This window comes from Pteropus medius, unplaced genomic scaffold (assembly GCF_902729225.1).
Source record: "Pteropus medius unplaced genomic scaffold, Ma_sr-lr_union100, whole genome shotgun sequence".
Classification (NCBI taxonomy): domain Eukaryota; kingdom Metazoa; phylum Chordata; class Mammalia; order Chiroptera; family Pteropodidae; genus Pteropus; species Pteropus medius.
In genome coordinates this window covers 11,137,694-11,157,340 of record NW_024355990.1, presented here as the reverse complement: position 1 = coordinate 11,157,340, position 19,647 = coordinate 11,137,694, and the positions used below count along the sequence as shown (strand labels likewise).

The window sequence follows — 19,647 nt, the reverse complement described above, 5'->3', positions numbered from 1 at the left end:
ATTCAACTGTTATCCATTACCACAGGCAGCAGCAACTAAAATATTTGCCTGTAAATGTTTTTGATATGGCCCCTTTATAAAGCACAAGTTGAATTCTGAGTTAGACAAAACAAGGCAAGTTTTTTTTTTTTTAAGTCTTGTTTTGTTTTTTAAAAGCCACCAGACAGGGTTAAAATGAATAATTACTATTCTTTGAGAACGAGGCCTATTCTGCTTCCTCAGAGCTGGTGTCAGAAATGCAGGGTCTTATTTCAAGGCTACCACTGACTTGGAGAGCAGGCGAATGGGACTAGGGTAAGTTAAAATACCACAAAGCTCACTGTTCTTACTGAAATTCCCTGGTTTTTCTTGAGTAAGTGCTCCCTTGGTTGCTGCAAGCTTTAGTTTCTCTAATTCCAAGAAAGGTGATTGTGACAGTCTTGCCAGTTTTTTCATTGCTTTATGGAGGGATGGACTTAGGAGTTCCTTACTCCGCCATTACTGATATCACTTGTGATATTTTGACTTAACCTGCCAAATGAATTCATAATATGTACGGGGAACAACATGCCAAAGTTTTTATAAGGTCTTGTCAAGTTTTGTACTTTATGAAAAATACCAAATAATGTACTTTAATCATTGATCTGTGTAAACGTTTCCTTAGTTTCGGAGCCGAGTTCTTTGTACCCTCGAGCTTTTAACATTTGGTATTACTGTTTAGCTGTGAGTGTGTGAGTAAGTACCCTCAATTATCGTTGGGCTCCTAGAGTGAAATAATTTTTGCAGAAACATTTGGTCACCTTTATTTTGATGCGTGAGATTCACAAGTGATGACTAACTAACTCGGAACGCTGAAAAAATACCTTGACAAGGAAAAATATTATATTTACCACATTGCAGATTTTGACGTTTTCAGTGCATTAGGATAACTTTTGCGTGTTATGTTGTACAAAATGATTTTGCATGAATCATCTCAGAAAATGAATTGTTTATGTGTTTGCTGTTTATTTCTAGCCTTTTAAAATAATTTCTTTAACATTAACAATACAGAAAAATGTCTTATTTCCTTCCCTACTGTGAATTCTTTTATTGCTAGAAACCTTGGTAGATTAATTTTATGTGGGATGAAAATGTCTACATGTTAGCTTAACAGTGAATTTGAATGGAGATGGTTTTTCATATTATGCTTTTCCTTTTTTTATAATATTTCGATTTTCTTTTGACAAATGAAGTACACGGTCAGCATGGAAAATAGAAGTTTAGAGACATTATTTTTAATTTCACTATTCAAAGATAGTTACTGCAACATTTAGTTTTTCATAGCATTCATATATATGAACCTGTGATTGATTAATGGAGAGGGATTACTTGTTGGGAAACTTGAAACAATTTTTTCTCTAATTGTGGTGCTCAGTTATATCACCCCATTAAATCTTTCTTTCCACTAGGTCAAGGCACCATAAATGGGGTCTTGATCCTATTCTATAATATTTTTGCTACTTAAAATTGTTAAGAGTTCTCATAGGTGCCTAAGGCTGGACTCCATGGGTTTTCCTTACCTATCTCAAATGCAGCAAAAATGCTGGCCTTCGCTGCCTGGATGAGGCGGGGCACTGTGGGCTGGAGTCACGTCTGTACCCTCTCTCACTTCTAGTTCTCTCCTGCTGTGATGGGATCAAGGCAAAGGTGCCATCCTTACCTGGGCCAGGTTACAGACCATTCCTGTTGTCTTCCTCCTCTTTATTAAATTATCGTATTCTCACTAAATAGAATATTAGCTTTCTTATCAAATACTGAATTCTTTACAGAAGCACCGTATCATCCTTGCATTTCAACTGCTTGCTGTGGAGGTGAGGGAGATGAATTGCAAAGAGAAACAATAGAAGTAAATTCTTGGCTTCTGGGCTTCCAGGGGTTCAGTTTCTAGTAACTTTGTCATGATTCAGGGTTTTCATTATTCTTTCTTTCTTATTTATTTATCTATCTATCTATTTATCTATCTATCTATCTATTTATCGATTGATTTATTTAATTGCCTACAGCAGCTGGTATTCCTAGGTAGTCTCCCATCCAAGTACTAACCAGGCCTGACCCTGCTTAGCTTCTGAGATCAGGCATGTTCAGGGTGGCATGGCTGTAGACCAATTCAGGATTTTTAAAGGCTAATTTTCACCTGCATGAGGTTTTTCACTTTGCATGATAACTTTATAATCTAACCTCTGAGTAAGATGAAGTTCTTTAGTATATAGTGAGATCTGTTTCTGGACTCTTCTTTTTCTCCTCATCTATCTATATGTTTCTGTACCAGAATCACAATGTTTTAACTTTTGAGGCTTCGTAGTATTCTAATTTGATAGTATAATGAAATGTCTCCCTTATTAGTACTGTTTTTTCTTCCATTTTCTGTATGGGTGTGTGAGCTGGGTGGGAGAGGATGGTTATTCTATGCTTTTTCTACTATAAGTTTAGAAAACCTTTTAAAACTCTTTCCCATGCTCTATCTTCCCCCCAAAAAACCTTCCTTGGATTTTGATTAGAATTACATTAAATATATAGTTTCATTTGGGGGAAATTTTGTCTTTACAAATATTTTAAACCTCTCATTTAGAAATCGATGCAGTCTTCAATATTTTAATTTTTTTCCTTCTCTTCCTCCCTTCCCTCCTCCATTTTTTGTTTTCTGAATATTCCTCTATAAAATTCAGGAGCATCTACATTTCTGATTAAATTTACTCTTAGGTTGATTTTTTTTTTCCCCCCTCGTTTTTGTTATGAACAGGACCTTTTTTCCCCGTTATACTTTTCAGTCATTTTATCTTGAGGGGCAAATCCTTATGCCATCTTAGAAGTGACATGTATGCCTCTGTATGTATTCCTTTGAAATATTTCTTGTCTTATAGGTTGGCTTTTGAACAAAGACACTTTTGACCCATCTATTCATTTCTATTTTTCTCCTTCAAACCACTCTAGTTTTGAAGTTAGTTGATAGTTTTGATTTTAATACTGTTGTCTAATCATCACCCTCCTACCCCCAATTTCCTTCTGTAGAGCAAAGTATTGTGTAAATGTAACTTAAAGATTGTGTCCTTGTCTGATTGTCACATTCTGCCTATTCTGACTTTAGAAGTGGGTCACGATAGCTCATGACTTATCTTGTATAACCAGGTGTAACATTGCTGTCTTCTCAGAGACAGTTAATGTAGAGTATCCAGTAAACCATCTAATGCACATAACATAGACAGTGATCAGCAAATTAATAAATTGCCCTCTATTCATGCTTAAATTATCAAAGCTAATCATTTAAATGAGATGTTCTATTTTAATTAAAATTTCTGGCACCAGAGTTAATGAGACTTGGAATTTTCACTAGAGCATTTAGCTCTTCCTTAGTGATTAGCTTTGATAGTATGATTATAAATAGAGCTCTAAGTAAGTTGCTAACTTTTCCCCCGTTATTTATTTATACATATACATGGGAAATAGCTTGCTAACCTCATACATTAGAGATATACCTTTTAAGACAGTGGTAAGCAAACTGTAAATTTTTACTTAAAACTGATAACCATCTTTAACAATAGAAATTTATATATGAATTTAGTCACTTAGTTTTTCCTTCTTTAATGGCTATTGAAATTTAGCATTATATTTTGATATTTAGAAAGATATTAGCAGTAGACTTAGACTAATGATCGTATGTTTAGCAACGTAATGATTTCACAGTTAAACATGAAGAATATTTATAAAAGACAAATATATATGTGGAGTTGATACTGAACCCAGAAATAAGGATCTCTGACAGAATAGAATGAGCTTTTAAGTAATAAATAATGAAATTATTTAAGACCCAAGGACTCTAGATTTATACCTGAATTTCCGTCATTGATAGGGTGGCCATCTAAAAGTACAGAAGTAGTCTGATAGGCAGGAGATGGATATAGTCTTTTCATGGAAAAACTGAGAACTGTGCAGAAGTAACAGAAAACAAAAAAAATGGTCAAGAAATAAGAAAAGAAAGGAGGACAAGTAGAGTTTGTATATTTCAACAACCCTGGGGCCCACAAGACTGAAATGTAAGTTGAAATATAAAGGGTATTTATTCTCTGTCAGAAATATTTTTCTTTTGCAGGAAAGGATCTCTTTCTAAAAAGTTTTGTTTTGAGGCTTTTGTCTTTCAGTGTACTTCATAGAAATTCCCTCTGTGAGAAAAAAAAAATCTGAAATTTTAAACTTGTTGCCCAGAATGCATATTATTATAGTCAATTAGCATGCTCTATAGTTTTTTTAACTTAAATAATTTACATAGGCTTGTATATGTGATAACACTTGAATTATTTTAACAAATACGTCAAAACGATGATTGTTAAAGTTGGTGGTAGATTATATTTGGATATTTTAATGATAAAATGTTAGAATATATTCTCATTGACAACAACTTGATTTATTTACTTTAAAGTAAAACTTAGAACTAGTTTGAGGCCTCAAAGATCATTTATTCAAACTCCTCCATTTTGAAGGAAACCGAGGCACTGAGATGTTAAGGGACTTGCAGCTTGAGCAGTTATTAATTAAAGTGGAGCCGAGACTCCTGACTTCAGTCCTGTGTTGCCTCTGGAATGTCACACTGTTCTTCAGATCTTTATGCCATAAGTAAGGTTCCTTCCTGGAAAACAAGAGATGATTGCAGTCACTGGAAGTAGGGGTGTGTGTGTTTGGGTGGGGGGAGCCAAATTATGTTCTTGGGACCAAAGAAGCAAGTCTTCATTTGTGGGGGGGAGATGGACAAGAGACTGCTCAGATGATTAATTCAGAGACCTCAAATACCAGAAAATGATTAGTGTACTTCATTTTTAAGTATTCTTTAAGAATAAAACAAAAATTTTCCAGCATTACTTTGTTGTTTTTTTTTTTAAGCTGGAAAGTTTATTTAATTATGTTAATTGATTCTTCAGAGAAATGCAAATAGTTATGAATTGAAGGTGTAAACTATGAATTATTTTATTTCCTACCCGAACTGACATTATCTCATTGTAAGAGATGTTGTGGTCTATAATTGATAACTTGACTTTCATATTCAAGAAGAGTAAACAAGAGCCAGATAGATTCAAAGTAGCTCAAAATGTCATAACAATGAATCTGACATTTTTCTCAGATATAATATTGCATTCATTCTAGTATCTCTTCTAGGACCTCATATTTGGATATAGGAAAATAATAGTGCTTGGGAGGACAGTACTATTTGCAGATTGGAAGCACCCTTACTTGTGAGATGCTTCCAGTGGTATTTTTCTTTGTTGAGACTTAAGTTGAATTTAATGCACTTTGCTACAAAGTCACATACATTTCAGTATACCTTTCAAGAAAAACCGATAATAAAACCCCAAAATAAATGTACTGTGGTTTTGGATGTTAAGATAAATTTTTCCTTCTATTTTGACTGAATCTTATTAATCTAATGTGACATTAAAGTTGTTTTTAAAATCCTGTTAAGGTGATGCATTTTATTTTTAAAATAGTTATTTTAAAATATTAAATAGTGAAGGGTGTCATAATTTTCTAGGTGAGAGATGTTGGTGGCTTGGACTATGATGTAGTATTGGGAATGTGAGAAGTAAATAAATTTAAGATCTTTTTGTAGGTAAAACAGAAATAATCTATCCTTACTTCTACTAGCCGCAGTTGCTCAGCAGCCACATGTGGCTGGGGGCCACCTCACTGAACAGTGCAGATGCAAACCATCTCCGTCAGCGCAGGAAGGCCTGTGGACAGCATTGCTCCAGAGAGAGACTCCTGCCCTTCATTCAGCTTTTTGAAATTGTCTGATGGGAGTTCTTTGATAATTTCCTACAATCTCTTTTCTGTTTCTGACTTTCTGAAAATTTTGCTGAAAAGACATTAACCTCCTGAAGTCTCCAAATCTCTCTTTTTTTCCCCCCTCATATTTTTTTTATCTTAGTTTCTGAAAGTTTTCCTTGATTTTATGTACAGACCATTCTATTGCATTTTATATTTGAGCCCTCAAATGTTTAATCTCCAAGAGTTCTTTATTTTCAGATTTTCCTTTTTTGTAACATCTTATTTTTGCTTATAAATGCAGTGTCTTTTCTGAGGAAATCGGTTGAGGATTTGTTGTTGTTTTGTTTTAGATTTTTAGTAAGAACTAGAACTATTTAAAAAAATATATTTTAAAACATCACTGTTATTTATTTCTTTGGATCCCCTTTCTTTCTTGTTTATCTTTTATGCTAGAGACACCCCCTTAAACATCTGGTGAGTCTTGATTCTTTGTGTTACTGAAAAGCAGCTTGGTCATTTATGGATGTCTCAGGACTTACTGTGTGGCAGACCTTTCCCTGGGGACTTTTTCTTTTAAATTTTGTTTTGTTATTGGTTTCAAGTATACAGTATATTAGTTAGACATTTATATAGTTTATGCCTGGCAACTTTTTACTGCTTGAATCCCTCTGGTGGGGAGGAGCACAGAGTGAGACCATTCACTTTCTATTGTGGATGGTGTTTCTGAGGCCCGAGCTCTGTGGAATTCTGTAGGGCAGATGAAATCCCTTCTTGGTTGGGAGGTGCAACTCCATTTTTCTTCCTCAGACACCATTCCTCCATTGTGTCTCCATATAGTCTAGAAATGTGTCCTTTATTGATGGCTAGTCATCTGGTCTTGATTTTTGTAGATCTTTTATATTCATTTATTATTATTTTAGTGGAGTATTGGTCCAGTCTTCACCATTAGCTAGGAATCATGTCCTTAAAAAAAGTATTGTTATAATTTATCAGGTGTTTGTCAATAGATTACAGCCCATGAACCCATAGACATTACTGCTGCAAACTGCAGTTTATTCATCACACGTTTCCTGGCTTGCCAATATTGATTTTTTTATTACTGTTATTTTTAATATTGATTGTTTTTAATCTTACATTGATACTCCTTTCCTCCCTTCTTCCTAGTTTCTTTCTTTCTAGGTAACTTTGTACCTCTCTACGAAATTAGGGCTCATTGCTTTAAATGTAAGATGATAAACTTATGGGGAGCTAAATTGAAGTAAGTTAGTAGAGCCTAAGAGTGTTCTACAGTCAAGAATTTCTTCTTCAAATCTTGGGAAAATTAAATAGAAAATATGGCATTTTTTTCAACATTTAACAATTTAATTCTTTTGTCAGATATTGAGGATTTTTATTAGGTTCTGGGAATACACAAGTAAGATCTAGTTTCTGCCCCATAATCTTTACATATCCTTCACATTTTATAGGTCAAGGTTACAGTGCCTCGTCTTGGATCACATAAATCCAGGCCTAAACAAATTCAGACTTAAACATATTTTTTGATTAAGAGAAAATTGTGAACATTTCTAAAATATCAGTTTTGTAAATGAACCAATAACCTTCATATCATATGAGAATTTATAGTTGAACAAGATATAAAACAATGGAATTTTGTGATATTTTAGACCATTAAATTTTGTATAATTGTGAAAAATTATAAAAACCTAAGTGTCCCGGATATGGTTTAACTCAGAGAATATAGGCTGTTGGTCCAGATTTGTTTTGTTTGTTTGGTCAGTGGTTTTTAGAAAATTAATTTTACTAGTGTGAATGCCCGGCATGTATTCTCTAGTTTATCACAGTATAACTTCGTATTGTCAAATTCCTGGTCTGATTTATACATTTAGGTTACACACACAGCCCTGGAAGGCATTAGAATTTGCTATTCCAAGTTTAAATAAGTGAAGAAATAAAATGCTTCTGTTAAATATGACGTTATAAAAGAGTTTTCATGACATAGAAAGATATCTGTGAAATTTAGTGGGAAATTACCAAGCCATGTATAATATTTCGTTTTAAATAAATGTGTATGTTTATATGTATATGGGAAAAGATACACATAATATGTGGTTTTTATACTTTTAGTGATGTTAAGTTGATCACTCTGTATCAGTGATCAAGTGATATCTGTCTGATCCATCAATTTTAAAAGTTCCCAGTGAACTTTCAGATTTTAGCAGCTCTTAATGATTGTTGCTTAGATCCAGTTTCATTCAAGATGACAAAATGGCGATTTTAAATTCTTTCCATTTCTTCTGTATTTATTTTCCTTCTATAAAAGAGACCTTTTCCTCGTTGAATGTTCAATTACATCAAATACAGTCTATGTCGAAAAGGCAGGATAAAAGGTGCATTTTTGCCCTTTATAAAGTCAGTTTTCAGAGTAATGAGTTGATGCCTTAGCAGTCCCCAAAGTTGACCACTGAGGCTCCCCATCCCCACTTTTTTCTTTTTGAATATCATTATGAATCAGATATTATATAATTGTGTTTTCAATTCATGGTCATCATTCTACTTTTTGACACATCGTTCTGTCTTTGACCGGTGGGAGCCCCTTCGTGTTGGTGTCTGTGTTCTTTTGACATAGCGACGACGTAATTTTTGGTGGCTTCCTTGCTTTCAGGCATGATGAGATGTCTCTGGCTCTTCTTGTACATGTATTTTCTCTCCCTGATCAGGAAGCAGATATTCTCAGAGAGCCCTGGTGGAGACTACAGTTTGGTGCTAAAGATGCTCCTTGCCCCACTAGCTGTCCCTGCCTTTTCGCTGGTCAGAGCTGGGAAATGCTTTGTTTTTTGAAAGAGAAAAATCATAAGTTCATGCCAATAGTTCTAAGTCAAATAAAGGATTATAGGGTTTTTAATATTTGTATATTTCCTTTTACATTAAAAATCATGGTTCCTAATGAATGACTAATAGAACTACTTATTGGCTTTATCTCTGTGTGTATACATACATAGAGATAGATATAGATAGCTCTGTATATGCGTGTGTCTATATATGTATATAACGGTTTTATAAGAATAATGCTGATTTTAAGTTAGCAGTAAATATAGTTGAAGATACCTTTGTGGCTCACTTTACCCTAAGGCCATATCCCGTAGATATATTTAGTTAAAATATTGGATTTTAAAGGCATTCGAAATAATTTTTCTACGTGTGGTTATAGTACCCATTTGATAAACATTTGAATTTATATCTATTTGTTTTTAATTTTAAAGGATTGTGTTGTTGAAATCTAATTTTGATTTTAAGACACATTTATTAATACAGGCTCCCAAAGTCCAAATTACAAAATAAGCAAAGTTTAACAGAGGTTAAACTTCCATTCCTGTTCTTTACCTCAACTCATTCCTTCCCTCTATAGATAACCATTATTATTTTTTTTAGTTTATCCTTTTATTATTTCTTTTTGAAAATACAAAGAAATGCTTATATGTATATATAGTCTTCTCTTTTTTTAGCTAAAACGTAGCATATTATATATGTATCTTGTACCTTCATAGATTGGCGCTCATCCACAGCAGTATATAAAAATCTTCCTCATTTCTTTTACACTGGCATAGTATTTGCATTATGTAGCTGCATCATAGGTACTTAGCTGGTCTCCTGTTCATGGACATTTGATCACTTTCAGTCCTTTGCTCTTACAAATAGTGCTTCAGTGGGTAGTCTTCTGTAAAAAACAAAGACCTTTTGTTTATGTGATATTTAAAGATCTATGAATAGTTTTTTATATAAGCTATCAATATTTAAAACAATTTTAAATTAATTCACTTAAAATTATAATAGTAAACCTATTACTTGTTAACATAAATAACATTTTTATGAAAATAACTATATTTTCCAAAAGTATTTCATGAGAAAAGTGCCATCTTTTTCAGTTTTGCAAATCTACTGCAATATGTCATTTTGGTTGAAGTGTATGAAGAAAATTCCATCGTACAAATATTTACCCGGAAGAGGGAATTTTGATAGCTTTTTCAGATAATTTTAGATACTCTTCTTTGATATGACACTAAAACTCAGCAGTTGGTTTCCTAAAGAATAGTTGCAGTATGGAATCGAAAATTTCACACTGTCAAAATCCTGCAGGAGCCAAAACTCTGAGGGAGGGGAATCATCTCTGTTTGGTGGAGCTGTGGTACCTTAGAGCAGCGGTTCCCAACCTTTATGGTGCGAGAGACCAGTGCTCCTAAGAGAATCTGATGCCCGATGATCTGAGTTGGAGCTGAGGCGGTGATGCTAGCTCTGGGGAGCGGCTGCAGATGCAGATGAAGCTTCGCTTACTCGCCTGCTGCTCACCTTCCTGCTATGCGGCCCGGTGGTGGCCTAGCTCCTAACCAGTCCATGGCCCAGGAGTCGGGACCCCTGCCTTAGAGGTGGGGCCAAACCTCATTGTCTTTTATTCTCTGTGTCCTCCTGCCCCTCCAAACATGTAAAGAAGAAACATCACCAATTTATATCCAGAAAATGGAAGAGAAGGGAATACTTCCCATCCTACCATAAATGGCCAGCATTACTCTAATAACAAAACTAGACAGAGATTGTACAAAAAAGAGAAAACTGCAGAGTAATATCCGTGAACATCAGTGCACATTTCCTCAAGATAACATTAGCAAATTGAATTCAGCAATGTATAAAAAAGAACAATGCACTATGATTGTGTTGGCAATTATTCCTAGAATGCAAGGCTGGTTTAGTATTTGAAAATAAATCAATGTAATCCACCATCCTAACAGTCTAAAGAGCAACATCACGTGATTATATCAACAACAACAAATACCCTACACACATTTGACAAAATACATCTATTTGTAAAAACTCTTGGCAAATTAGAAATAGAAGGGAAAGAACCTGTTAAAGGGCATCTATAAAAATCCAGCAGCCACCATCATACTTATGGTAGAGACTGAATGTTTTCTCTCTAAGATTTAGGAAGGAGGTAAGATGTCCACTCTCAACACTCCTATCCAGCATTGTACTGGAAGTCTTAGCTCATGCAGTATGGCAAGAGAAAGAAATAAAAGGCATAGGGATTGGAAAGGGAGAAATAAAATGTCCCTATTCACAAACGACATGGTTGTCAATGGAGAAAACCCCAAAGAATTTACCCAGAAAACAAACCAACAAAAATCCTTTGACTATTGCAAATTTAGCAGAGTTTCAGGATATAAGGTCAGCATACCCAAATCAGTCTCATTTCTATAACTAGCAACATACACTTGGAATCCCAAATGTAAAAGCCAGTACCATTACAATAGTTCAAAGAACAAACAAAAATACTTAGATGTAAATCTAACAAAACCTGTACAGGGTCTGTATGCTGAAAACTACAAAACTGCTAAAATGCAATTTGTTTGGTATATAAATCATTTTATTCAGTTGTCATCAAGATTTCTTTGCCTGTACTCAAATTTCCTCTGAGTACAGATTCCAGAGTAGCAAATCATATTTTCATGCATTTACCATCATCTCTGTTGCATGAAATAGATATACCAGTAGACTTTTATATATACATATAAAATCTTCAACATATCTATCTAATTTTAAGAACATAAAAACAATTTCAAGCTTTGGTTCTTTTTCTAATGTAAAAGATCAGTTATATTCATAATGTGATTTAGAATTGAATTCCGTATTTCATTGGCACATTCATCTTTGTCAATAGCTGCTTATAAATATGTTATACATTACTTCCACAAGTCCTGCTGTGCCTGTCAGTTCTAATTTTTTTGTATTTCAGTTGGGAAGATACAAATGATATGCGTTTTCTAAAAAGTTTATTTGAATATGTCTCTTTTTTATATCAGCCTTCTATTGCTTCCTAATTTTTAGTTTTCCTCAGTTAAGCTTTGTGGTTCATATTTCTATTCATTGCAAAAAGATGTTTGTTTATACTACTGGAGTATATATATGTCAAGTATTTAATGAAAAAGGACTTATAAAATTAATACCTGTATTTATATGAGAATATTTAGTGTTCTGTATCACCAGGGGATTTGAGTTTATAACCTGTTCCTTCTGAGGCCATAGCAGACATTAGTTTAGTATTGAAGTATTCACACATGAAGACTTTAGAATGTGATCTCCTACAGATTGCGAATGGGCTCAACAGTCAGGGCATAGTAATAAAAAGAAACACTTCATTTTGATTCTAAGAGCTAATCATCTTCATAACAAACATTGATAAAAAAAACAAAGACATATTGCACAAGCTGTTGTGATCCATCATTTGGGGGTTACCTGCCCATAGAACATAAAGTTGAGAAAGGCCGGTTATTCTGCTCAGTACCGCGGTCCTATCTGTGATGACCTTATTCTCACAGTGCCCATACTGCAGTTTCTCCCATCTAATCGGCCTCACAATATCTGCTTGTGCTTATAGTCCCCCAAAATATCCTGCTATGACTGCCAGTTCATCTCTCTCTCTCCTTCGTCATCTAACCCCCAGTACCTGATTTCCAATTATTGCTAACAACAATGGTATAAGGAAGATTCCTAGAATCCTAACGACCACCAACTGAATAACAAATCTATTATTAGGGGGAAAGAAGGAGGCAATAAAAGCCAATCCCAATCTGTTGTTTGAGATATAACATGGAATGTTATCTTTATATGTTATATTACAACAATTATATAACAACAAACCCTTCCTATGTGCCAGGAACAATTCTAAATGATATACATACTGTGGTTAATGAAGACACATTTACAGATGAAGTTCCCAAGAGGTTAAGTCTGTTGCCCAGGGTGACACTGCTCGTAAAAGAAAGCCTGAAGTCTAACCCAAGTCATGTGGCTCCGGACTAAGGCCACATACCTAGCTACGACTCCATAGTGCCTTGCCACTAAACTGAGACTGAATATTAGTCACAACAGTCAGGCAAGAAAAAATCGGAGAGTACTTAGGTAATGATAAAAAAACCTTGAAGTGGCCAGCAAATAGATTTCTTTAGGAGGGTTAAAGGAATTTGGATTGTGCTTTTTAGGGAAGAGAAAATATAAGGAATAAGTTGAGTTTCAAACATAAAGGATTTTTTAAAGAAAGTAATGAACGTTCTGTGTCAATTGAAGACCGTCTAAAAGAAGACACAGTGAGTTCAATCAGGAGCAGTTACGTAGGGCGAGAATTGTATCATGCCACCTGGTCAGTCTAAGGAGCAATAAATCGGGGGGTTGTGAAGGCCCAGGCCCAAGAGGTAAGTCTAGAATGGAAGGCTGGTCAGGATACTGTGATTCAGTGGGTTGTGACTATAATTTTCCCATTTAATTTTGAACAGATGTGTTTCTTATTCTTAATCCAGTATTACATAAAACACCAATAGAATTTTAGAACTGAACACAGGAAGTTCAGCTCCATATTTTACAGACAAGAAAACAGAATCAGAAATCAGACGTGTATTTGTCCTTGAACTACCTACTGAGGGCCAAAACTGGGTTTTTGAACCCATGTCTCCTAACACCATGTCCAGAGCTCAGGCTGCTTTTTGGGAGTTTTCATAGTCACAGAAGAGAATATTTTTGAGAATTTCTGCTTAATACAGTGAAATTGCTATGTACCTAAGGGAAGGGGGTGCACATTTCCCCGATTTATGAAATGTCCTTTTTCTTTGTATAGTATGAACCCAGAGGACCTGGTCGGCCCTTGTACCAAAGAAGAATCTCATCCAGCTCAGTCCAGCCTTGTTCTGAAGAAGTGAGCTCTCCTCAAGACAGTCTTGCTCAGTGTAAAGAGCGCCAGGACCATAGCAACCAATCTTCTTTCAACTTTTCATCCCCGGAGTCCTGGGTAAACACCACCTCATCCACCCCCTATCAGAACATTCCGTGCAATGGATCTAGCAGGACAGCTCAGCCCAGAGAGTTGATAGGTAAGACAGGTGACGGGTCGCTAAAACTGTAACCTTGACCATTCAGCTCCTGGATGCTTACGGAGTTTTTCTTCTCCCACCCACCCCCATTTGCATTATTATCTTTGAATAGTTTTTAATGGTCATAGCTTGTAGATGTGCTTTAGGTATGCATATTAATTAGGATTATACTGACTCTGTATTTATAGTCTGGAATGTAAGTAGATCTATCCATATTTGGGAACTGATCATTTTGACTTGTGAACAAATGTATTTCTAAATACTAGATAGAATCACCTTTGCTTGGGAAAAGTTCGTTTTCTGGTGTTTTGGTTTTTCTTCTTCAGACCTGGAGATGGTGGGAGTTGGTTAGGTCAATATCAGTTTTCAAAGATTTATTGTCAATAATGCTGTTGACAATTTGCTATACAATAGAGTTTGACCATGAGAGAAACCAGTGAAGTATAACATTTTGCGATTTAGAAATTCTGTTTGTTCCTTATATTCTAATGAACTGCGAAATCCAAGGCTAAAATGAAAAAAGAAAGGCATAGAAAGGCATTGGAATGGACAAGGCTCTGAACTCGTATTGTATGGTGGGAGGTCTAAAGTCTTCCTCTTTAGCCTTGAACATGAATGCACTTTTATCTTTATTTCCTCTCTTCTTAATGTATGCATTTCGAATGTAAAGAAATGAATGATACTATTTGAGTTCTCTAATCTGTAGCCTTCTGTCTGTCAGCTGTAGGTGTTCATCTTTATAAACAAGTCCATGATGTTTGATAAATTAACGCCCTGGTAGCACCTTTGTATCTGAAATTAATTTCGTTCATCTTTAGAATCTGAATCCATTGTTTCTGTAACTGACCCATTTTTTGAATATGTGCCATAGAAACATATTTTTAGAACAATAGACATGGTAGAGCAAAAAGCACTGAAAAGATTTTGGTTTTCTTTCCTGGCAAGAGACATTGTCATTTTAATCTTTAAACATTCATTAGTACCTCCCATGTATAAGCTGCTGTATTTTGCCCCGGTTGCTTTGTCATTTTAAAAGTCTAACATAAATACACTGACATTATCATATATGAATTTTCTGAGAAACATCTAAGTTACAAATCAGTGATGAAAATTTCTTATTTTTTGTTTTGTTTATTATAATTTATTTTAAAGACAACATCATTTCTCTTTCCACCTAAATTTTAGGATAGCTTTTGGCCAAAATCAATAAAAATCTAACCTGAAGTGATAAGATAGAAAGTTCCTTAACAAATGCCTGACTGTCATGTCCAATATTCAATCTCAGTTTAGTGGCAAGGCTTATGGAGTCGTAGTTAGGTATGTGGCCTCAGTCCAGAACCACAAAAACATAAAATTATTTTCTTCATTGCTGGAGACAAATTGCAGTCGTTTTCTTTAGTTGAAAGTAACAGATGAATATTAAAAAAAATAATTCGAAGTCACTAATATCCTGAAGCACAACTTCTTGTCTGTGTGTATGTGTGTGTATTTTTAAAGGAATGTAGCAATTGCCAATGGTAAATCAGAAGGAAAATAGTTTCTCTACAATTGTAAGCCTGAGAGCACAGACCATGTCTTTGACCTTTTTGAACTCTGGATTTAACATTCTGGCACCGATCACAGTTGAGGCTCTTATCAATGCCTGCTGAGTAAGGAGATAATGAAAATAGATCTTGTGCAGTTGAGGGGGTGATCCAGGCACATGCAGAGCCTTTATGCACGGTGGATCCACGTTGCAGGTGGGGTTCCCCTCTCTAACAGGTGTATTTGGGTTCTATTCACATATCTTGGTGACAAAGCATACTTTATCAGACATTTTCTTAAAATACATGGACGATTTTAGATTGGATGGAAATACGTATTTTGGAAAAGTATCATCGGTTGTAAGATTAGCAAAATTCATAGTTTCTCTTATCTGGAGTATATATGATAAATGAATAGAAGTCTTAAAATCAAATTTAGGCAGGAACATAGGCATTAGGTTAAACTGCCTCTAAAGTATTATTTTCTAAGTATTATTTGAATGAAAACATTTTAAATTCTGATGATATTGTCATGAAAATGAGAATGTGGTTAATAATAAATCTTAGTAAAGTAAATAAAACTAGGACGGTCTCGAACAGCCAATAAAATGGTTATGTATGATGTTAGGCAGTACTGGCCACTTTTATATTGAAATATTTCTTAAAAGCAATTGTTTCAGTCACAAAATCAGTAACATTTAGGCGGAAAAGAGATGAATGTTCTAGAAGCATGAAATTTTAGAATAGTACTATGAAACTAGCATATTGAATCAATGAAATACTAAAACTAAAAAATGAAATGTTTTCACCTTAACCTTCCAATCCACACACAGGTAATAAACATAGGGGAAATGTCTATAAACATCAGTAATCAAAGATATACAAATTAAAAGATTATTTATAAAATAGGCTAAGATTAAAAGAGATATAATAACACCAGTGTTGCGATATGGGTAAACATCATTGGATGAGTATAAATTTGCAGCATCTTCCTGCAGAGAAGTTTGCCCATAGGTGTGAAAAGCTTTCATTGTGTATTGTGATTATACCAATGACCCAGCCATTACACGTCTAGAGATCTATTCTAAGGAAATATTCATGAATATTTAGAAATATTTATCTCTGATAACATTTATCATGGTGAATAAAAGTGAAAAATTGGCTGTAATCCAAATTTCCAAAAATGAGAGATTACTTAAATAAGTAATGAAATATCTGCATTGTATTATGACCTTAGGAAAAAAATACATGAACAAATTAAGACTTATCTCTGGTATTTGAGAATATGAATGACTTATTTTCTTTGGCCTTTTGTGTAATTTCCAGGTTATCTTCAATGAATATGTATTATGGTTATAATTCAATATAATGTTAGTTAAGTTTTTAAAAGATCGAATATAAAAGCAGTGTTTGAAAATAAGTTATGATTTAGTGGGCAGTAAAATTAGGAAGAATAGAGTCAAATTTTAAAGGACCTTGAAAGTCAGGCAGATTATAGGATATCTGAAGTAAAGTTTATAGCTGTTTTTCTCCATCTTATTCCATGTTTATTTATGATATGTATTACAAGAAAAGGTAGCATTTTTAAGAAATAGAATTCAGGGCTACTATTTCTTAGGTTAATAACAAAAGCTCCTTTGACCAGAAGTCTGCCTATACAGCTTATTTTTATTTAAGAAAGAACATGTTTGTTCCCATTTTCAGACTGAGCAGTTTATATATTAAATATCAAAGTGTACAATTGTACAAATTAGTTTTTGAAGCAAACCTTCAGACTTGACCTTTAGTTTTTATGTTAGCTATTCCAGCTCACATAGTTAATTGTTTTTTTGAGTGTTAATAAGATAGAGAAGTTTGGCTAGCTGCATTGTGATTTTAACGTTCTGTGGCAGAGTTGTCTGTCCTTGTGGCTATACTGTCACTGAGTTCATGGAGAGGAGAATCGGCTGTGACGCTCTGAGCCGATGGGATGCACAAGCATCACTGGGCTTGCCCTTAAATCGGTCTTACTGTTTTCTGCTTTCAGCTCCCCCCAAGGCCGGCAGACCCCCTGAGGATCACCTGAAGTCTGAAAACCTTGAGGTGCCCAGTTCTTTCAACTATAACGTGCTGCAGCATCTCGGCCAGTTTCCCCCCCTCATGCCCAATAAGCAGATCGTGGAGTCGGCTAACAGCAGCGGCCAGCAGAGCTGCGGGGGTGGCAAACCCGCCATGTCCTACGCCAGTGCTCTGCGGGCCCCACCCAAGCCCAGGCCCCAGCCTGAGCAGGCCAAGAAGAGTAGCGACCCTCTTTCTCTGTTCCAGGAACTTAGCTTGGGGAGCTCATCGGGCAGCAATGGCTTTTACTCCTATTTTAAATAATCACTTTTTTTTCCTTGAAGGGAGAATGTTTTAATTTCTATTCGTATCAGTAGAATTCAGATAGTTGGACTTCATCGATAGATGCACAGTTCCCTTTGTTTTAACATTAAATACGTTCTCACTTAATTGCTTTGCTGCTAGACTTGCAACTAATTTTTTAAAAGTATATTCCATTATTTTGCATTTTTGATGTGAGTCGGAATTTTGACAGCTTTTATGTAGAATAAAAAATATTTTTAAATTTGTGTATTGTTACATATGTTTGCATCAAGCTAGCAGCTAAGAGGTTAATTGTGAAACTATAAAAAAAAAAGAAAAAAAAGTTTGTCTAAAATGTATTTAAAAAGAAAAAAAAGTTGTAAGTAGCATTTACATTTATTCAATAATATTACCATATGCTGGGTTTCTGTACCAGAAATGGCCAGTTGATGTACAGATGTATGTTATTTTTGCTTAAATTCATTTAAAATTTTTTAAAATAAAGGGGCAGCATCTTCTAAATACTTTAAGTTTTATCAGCTTTTTTTTGTGACAAGATGCTGCATTCTAAAACTTTTATAGTTTTAGACTATGTATGATGTGCTGTTGTAATCTCCATCCACTGTAGGATAGAGTTAAAGGCATTCTTTGCAGGTGTATTTTGTATGCCACTGTTTTTTATAACGTGAAAAAACGTTGGCATATTTAGTTATTTTTTGGACAAGCTACACTTCAGGCTTGTTTTTAATGTTAATTTGATAGTGTGTTTTTTTTTTAAACAAATCATGAAGCTGAAAAATTTTTAGGATTGTTGGTGCTTAGTAGACTTGATAACTATTTTAAAAATGCGTGAATTTAGTAAAACCCTTTTTTTCCCTCACTATGCATGTGTAAATGTTTGTAATCTGGCTCTCCCCCTTCCAGTGGTATAAAGAATTGTGCCGCTTTAAGGTTTTTTTTTTTTCCCCTCCAGTAAAAATTTTGGTACCTTATTTTGATGTTTACATTACAATGTGACATTATACATGGCAATTCAGATATTTTGCTAACTGTTTTGTTCGAGGAACATCATTAAAGAAGAAATATAATGTTTGTCAAAGATGTATCAAAATTCATCAAAATCTGGGGCAAAAATCTCCCCTTGTTTTTCATGTCTTTTGATTCTTCTAAAATAACCCCACTGAACTTGTACAAAAATATAAACTTTAAATAGCTATCTTATATATTCTATGGTCTAAAAGTTGTTTTGAATGAACTTTGGTAAAATCCAAAGGAAAACGTTTACCCTCTTAAAACTTGTGGTCTTGTAACACTTCCGAAGCGATGCATGTCCTTATTGTTTTCCAGATCTAGTAGTACTGCTTTTATACTTCAGAAATATCTTGAAACTACAATATAACTTTTTTTTTTTTTTTTAATAAGACGAGGTTGGGAAACATTGCAAATTAACCAGTAGATCCTGATGATCCATTCAAAAATAGTTTTTGGAGGGCTACTTTTGAATAGGCCATCCTGTATTTGCAGTAGGCTTTTAAAATGGGCTTGAAAAGTGGCAGGGGTAAAGAGGAACTACTTACAGCTCTTCTATGACTGGAGTTTAGTTGATGTCAGCCAGCCCAACCCCCTGCAACCCTCAGAGAACTTAGGAGAAGAGAGTGCCTTTAGTTAAAGGTTATCAAGCTGCAGGACAAATGATGCATGCCTCATTTATTGAGTTCTATCTTTCTGCTCAGAGTGCAGGTCATTTGTATGTGGCCTCACATTACAGGCTGCGGGTCTCAGTGAGGGGGCAGACTAGACCTGTAGACTGCAGATGTGTTAATGGTTAGTATAAATCGCAGTCGGAAAACGGAGCCATCAAGTTACAGCACCACGTTTTCTCTGTGTGATGTCGCATCTCCACATTTAGCTACGGCAAATTCTACCCAACATACTTCAGTCACAAGAATAGAAGAAAAAAATTTGCCATATAGCCATGTATTTCCAACTCTGTGACGAAACTCAAAACATAGCCCAAGTGAAAACTAGGCTTCCCTGATGTGTGAGGATGTCTATGAAAAATAATATTCTTATCCATGATGATTCTTCCCCACAAATAT

At 34.8% G+C, this 19,647-nt stretch overlaps 1 protein-coding gene and 1 pseudogene across 17 annotated transcripts in view; one reads left to right on the top strand and one right to left on the bottom strand.

Moving 5' to 3' along the window:
• Nucleotides 1-18,843, top strand: part of HELZ (helicase with zinc finger) — a 132,847-nt gene extending 114,004 nt beyond the window's left edge. For 13 of the 17 annotated variants that reach the window (XM_039859540.1, XM_039859541.1, XM_039859542.1 and 10 more), the window contains 2 exons: nucleotides 13,433-13,685; nucleotides 17,235-18,843. In XM_039859540.1, coding sequence (XP_039715474.1) covers nucleotides 13,433-13,685; nucleotides 17,235-17,569 — 588 coding nt within the window. In that variant the 3' untranslated portion in view covers nucleotides 17,570-18,843. The remainder of the gene's footprint in view (nucleotides 1-13,432; nucleotides 13,686-17,234) is intronic. The other 4 variants (XM_039859551.1, XM_039859549.1, XM_039859550.1 and 1 more) reach the window with 2 other exon arrangements.
• LOC120600466 (uncharacterized) lies at nucleotides 2,013-2,121 on the bottom strand (annotated as a pseudogene).
• Nucleotides 18,844-19,647: the final 804 nt, after the last annotated feature.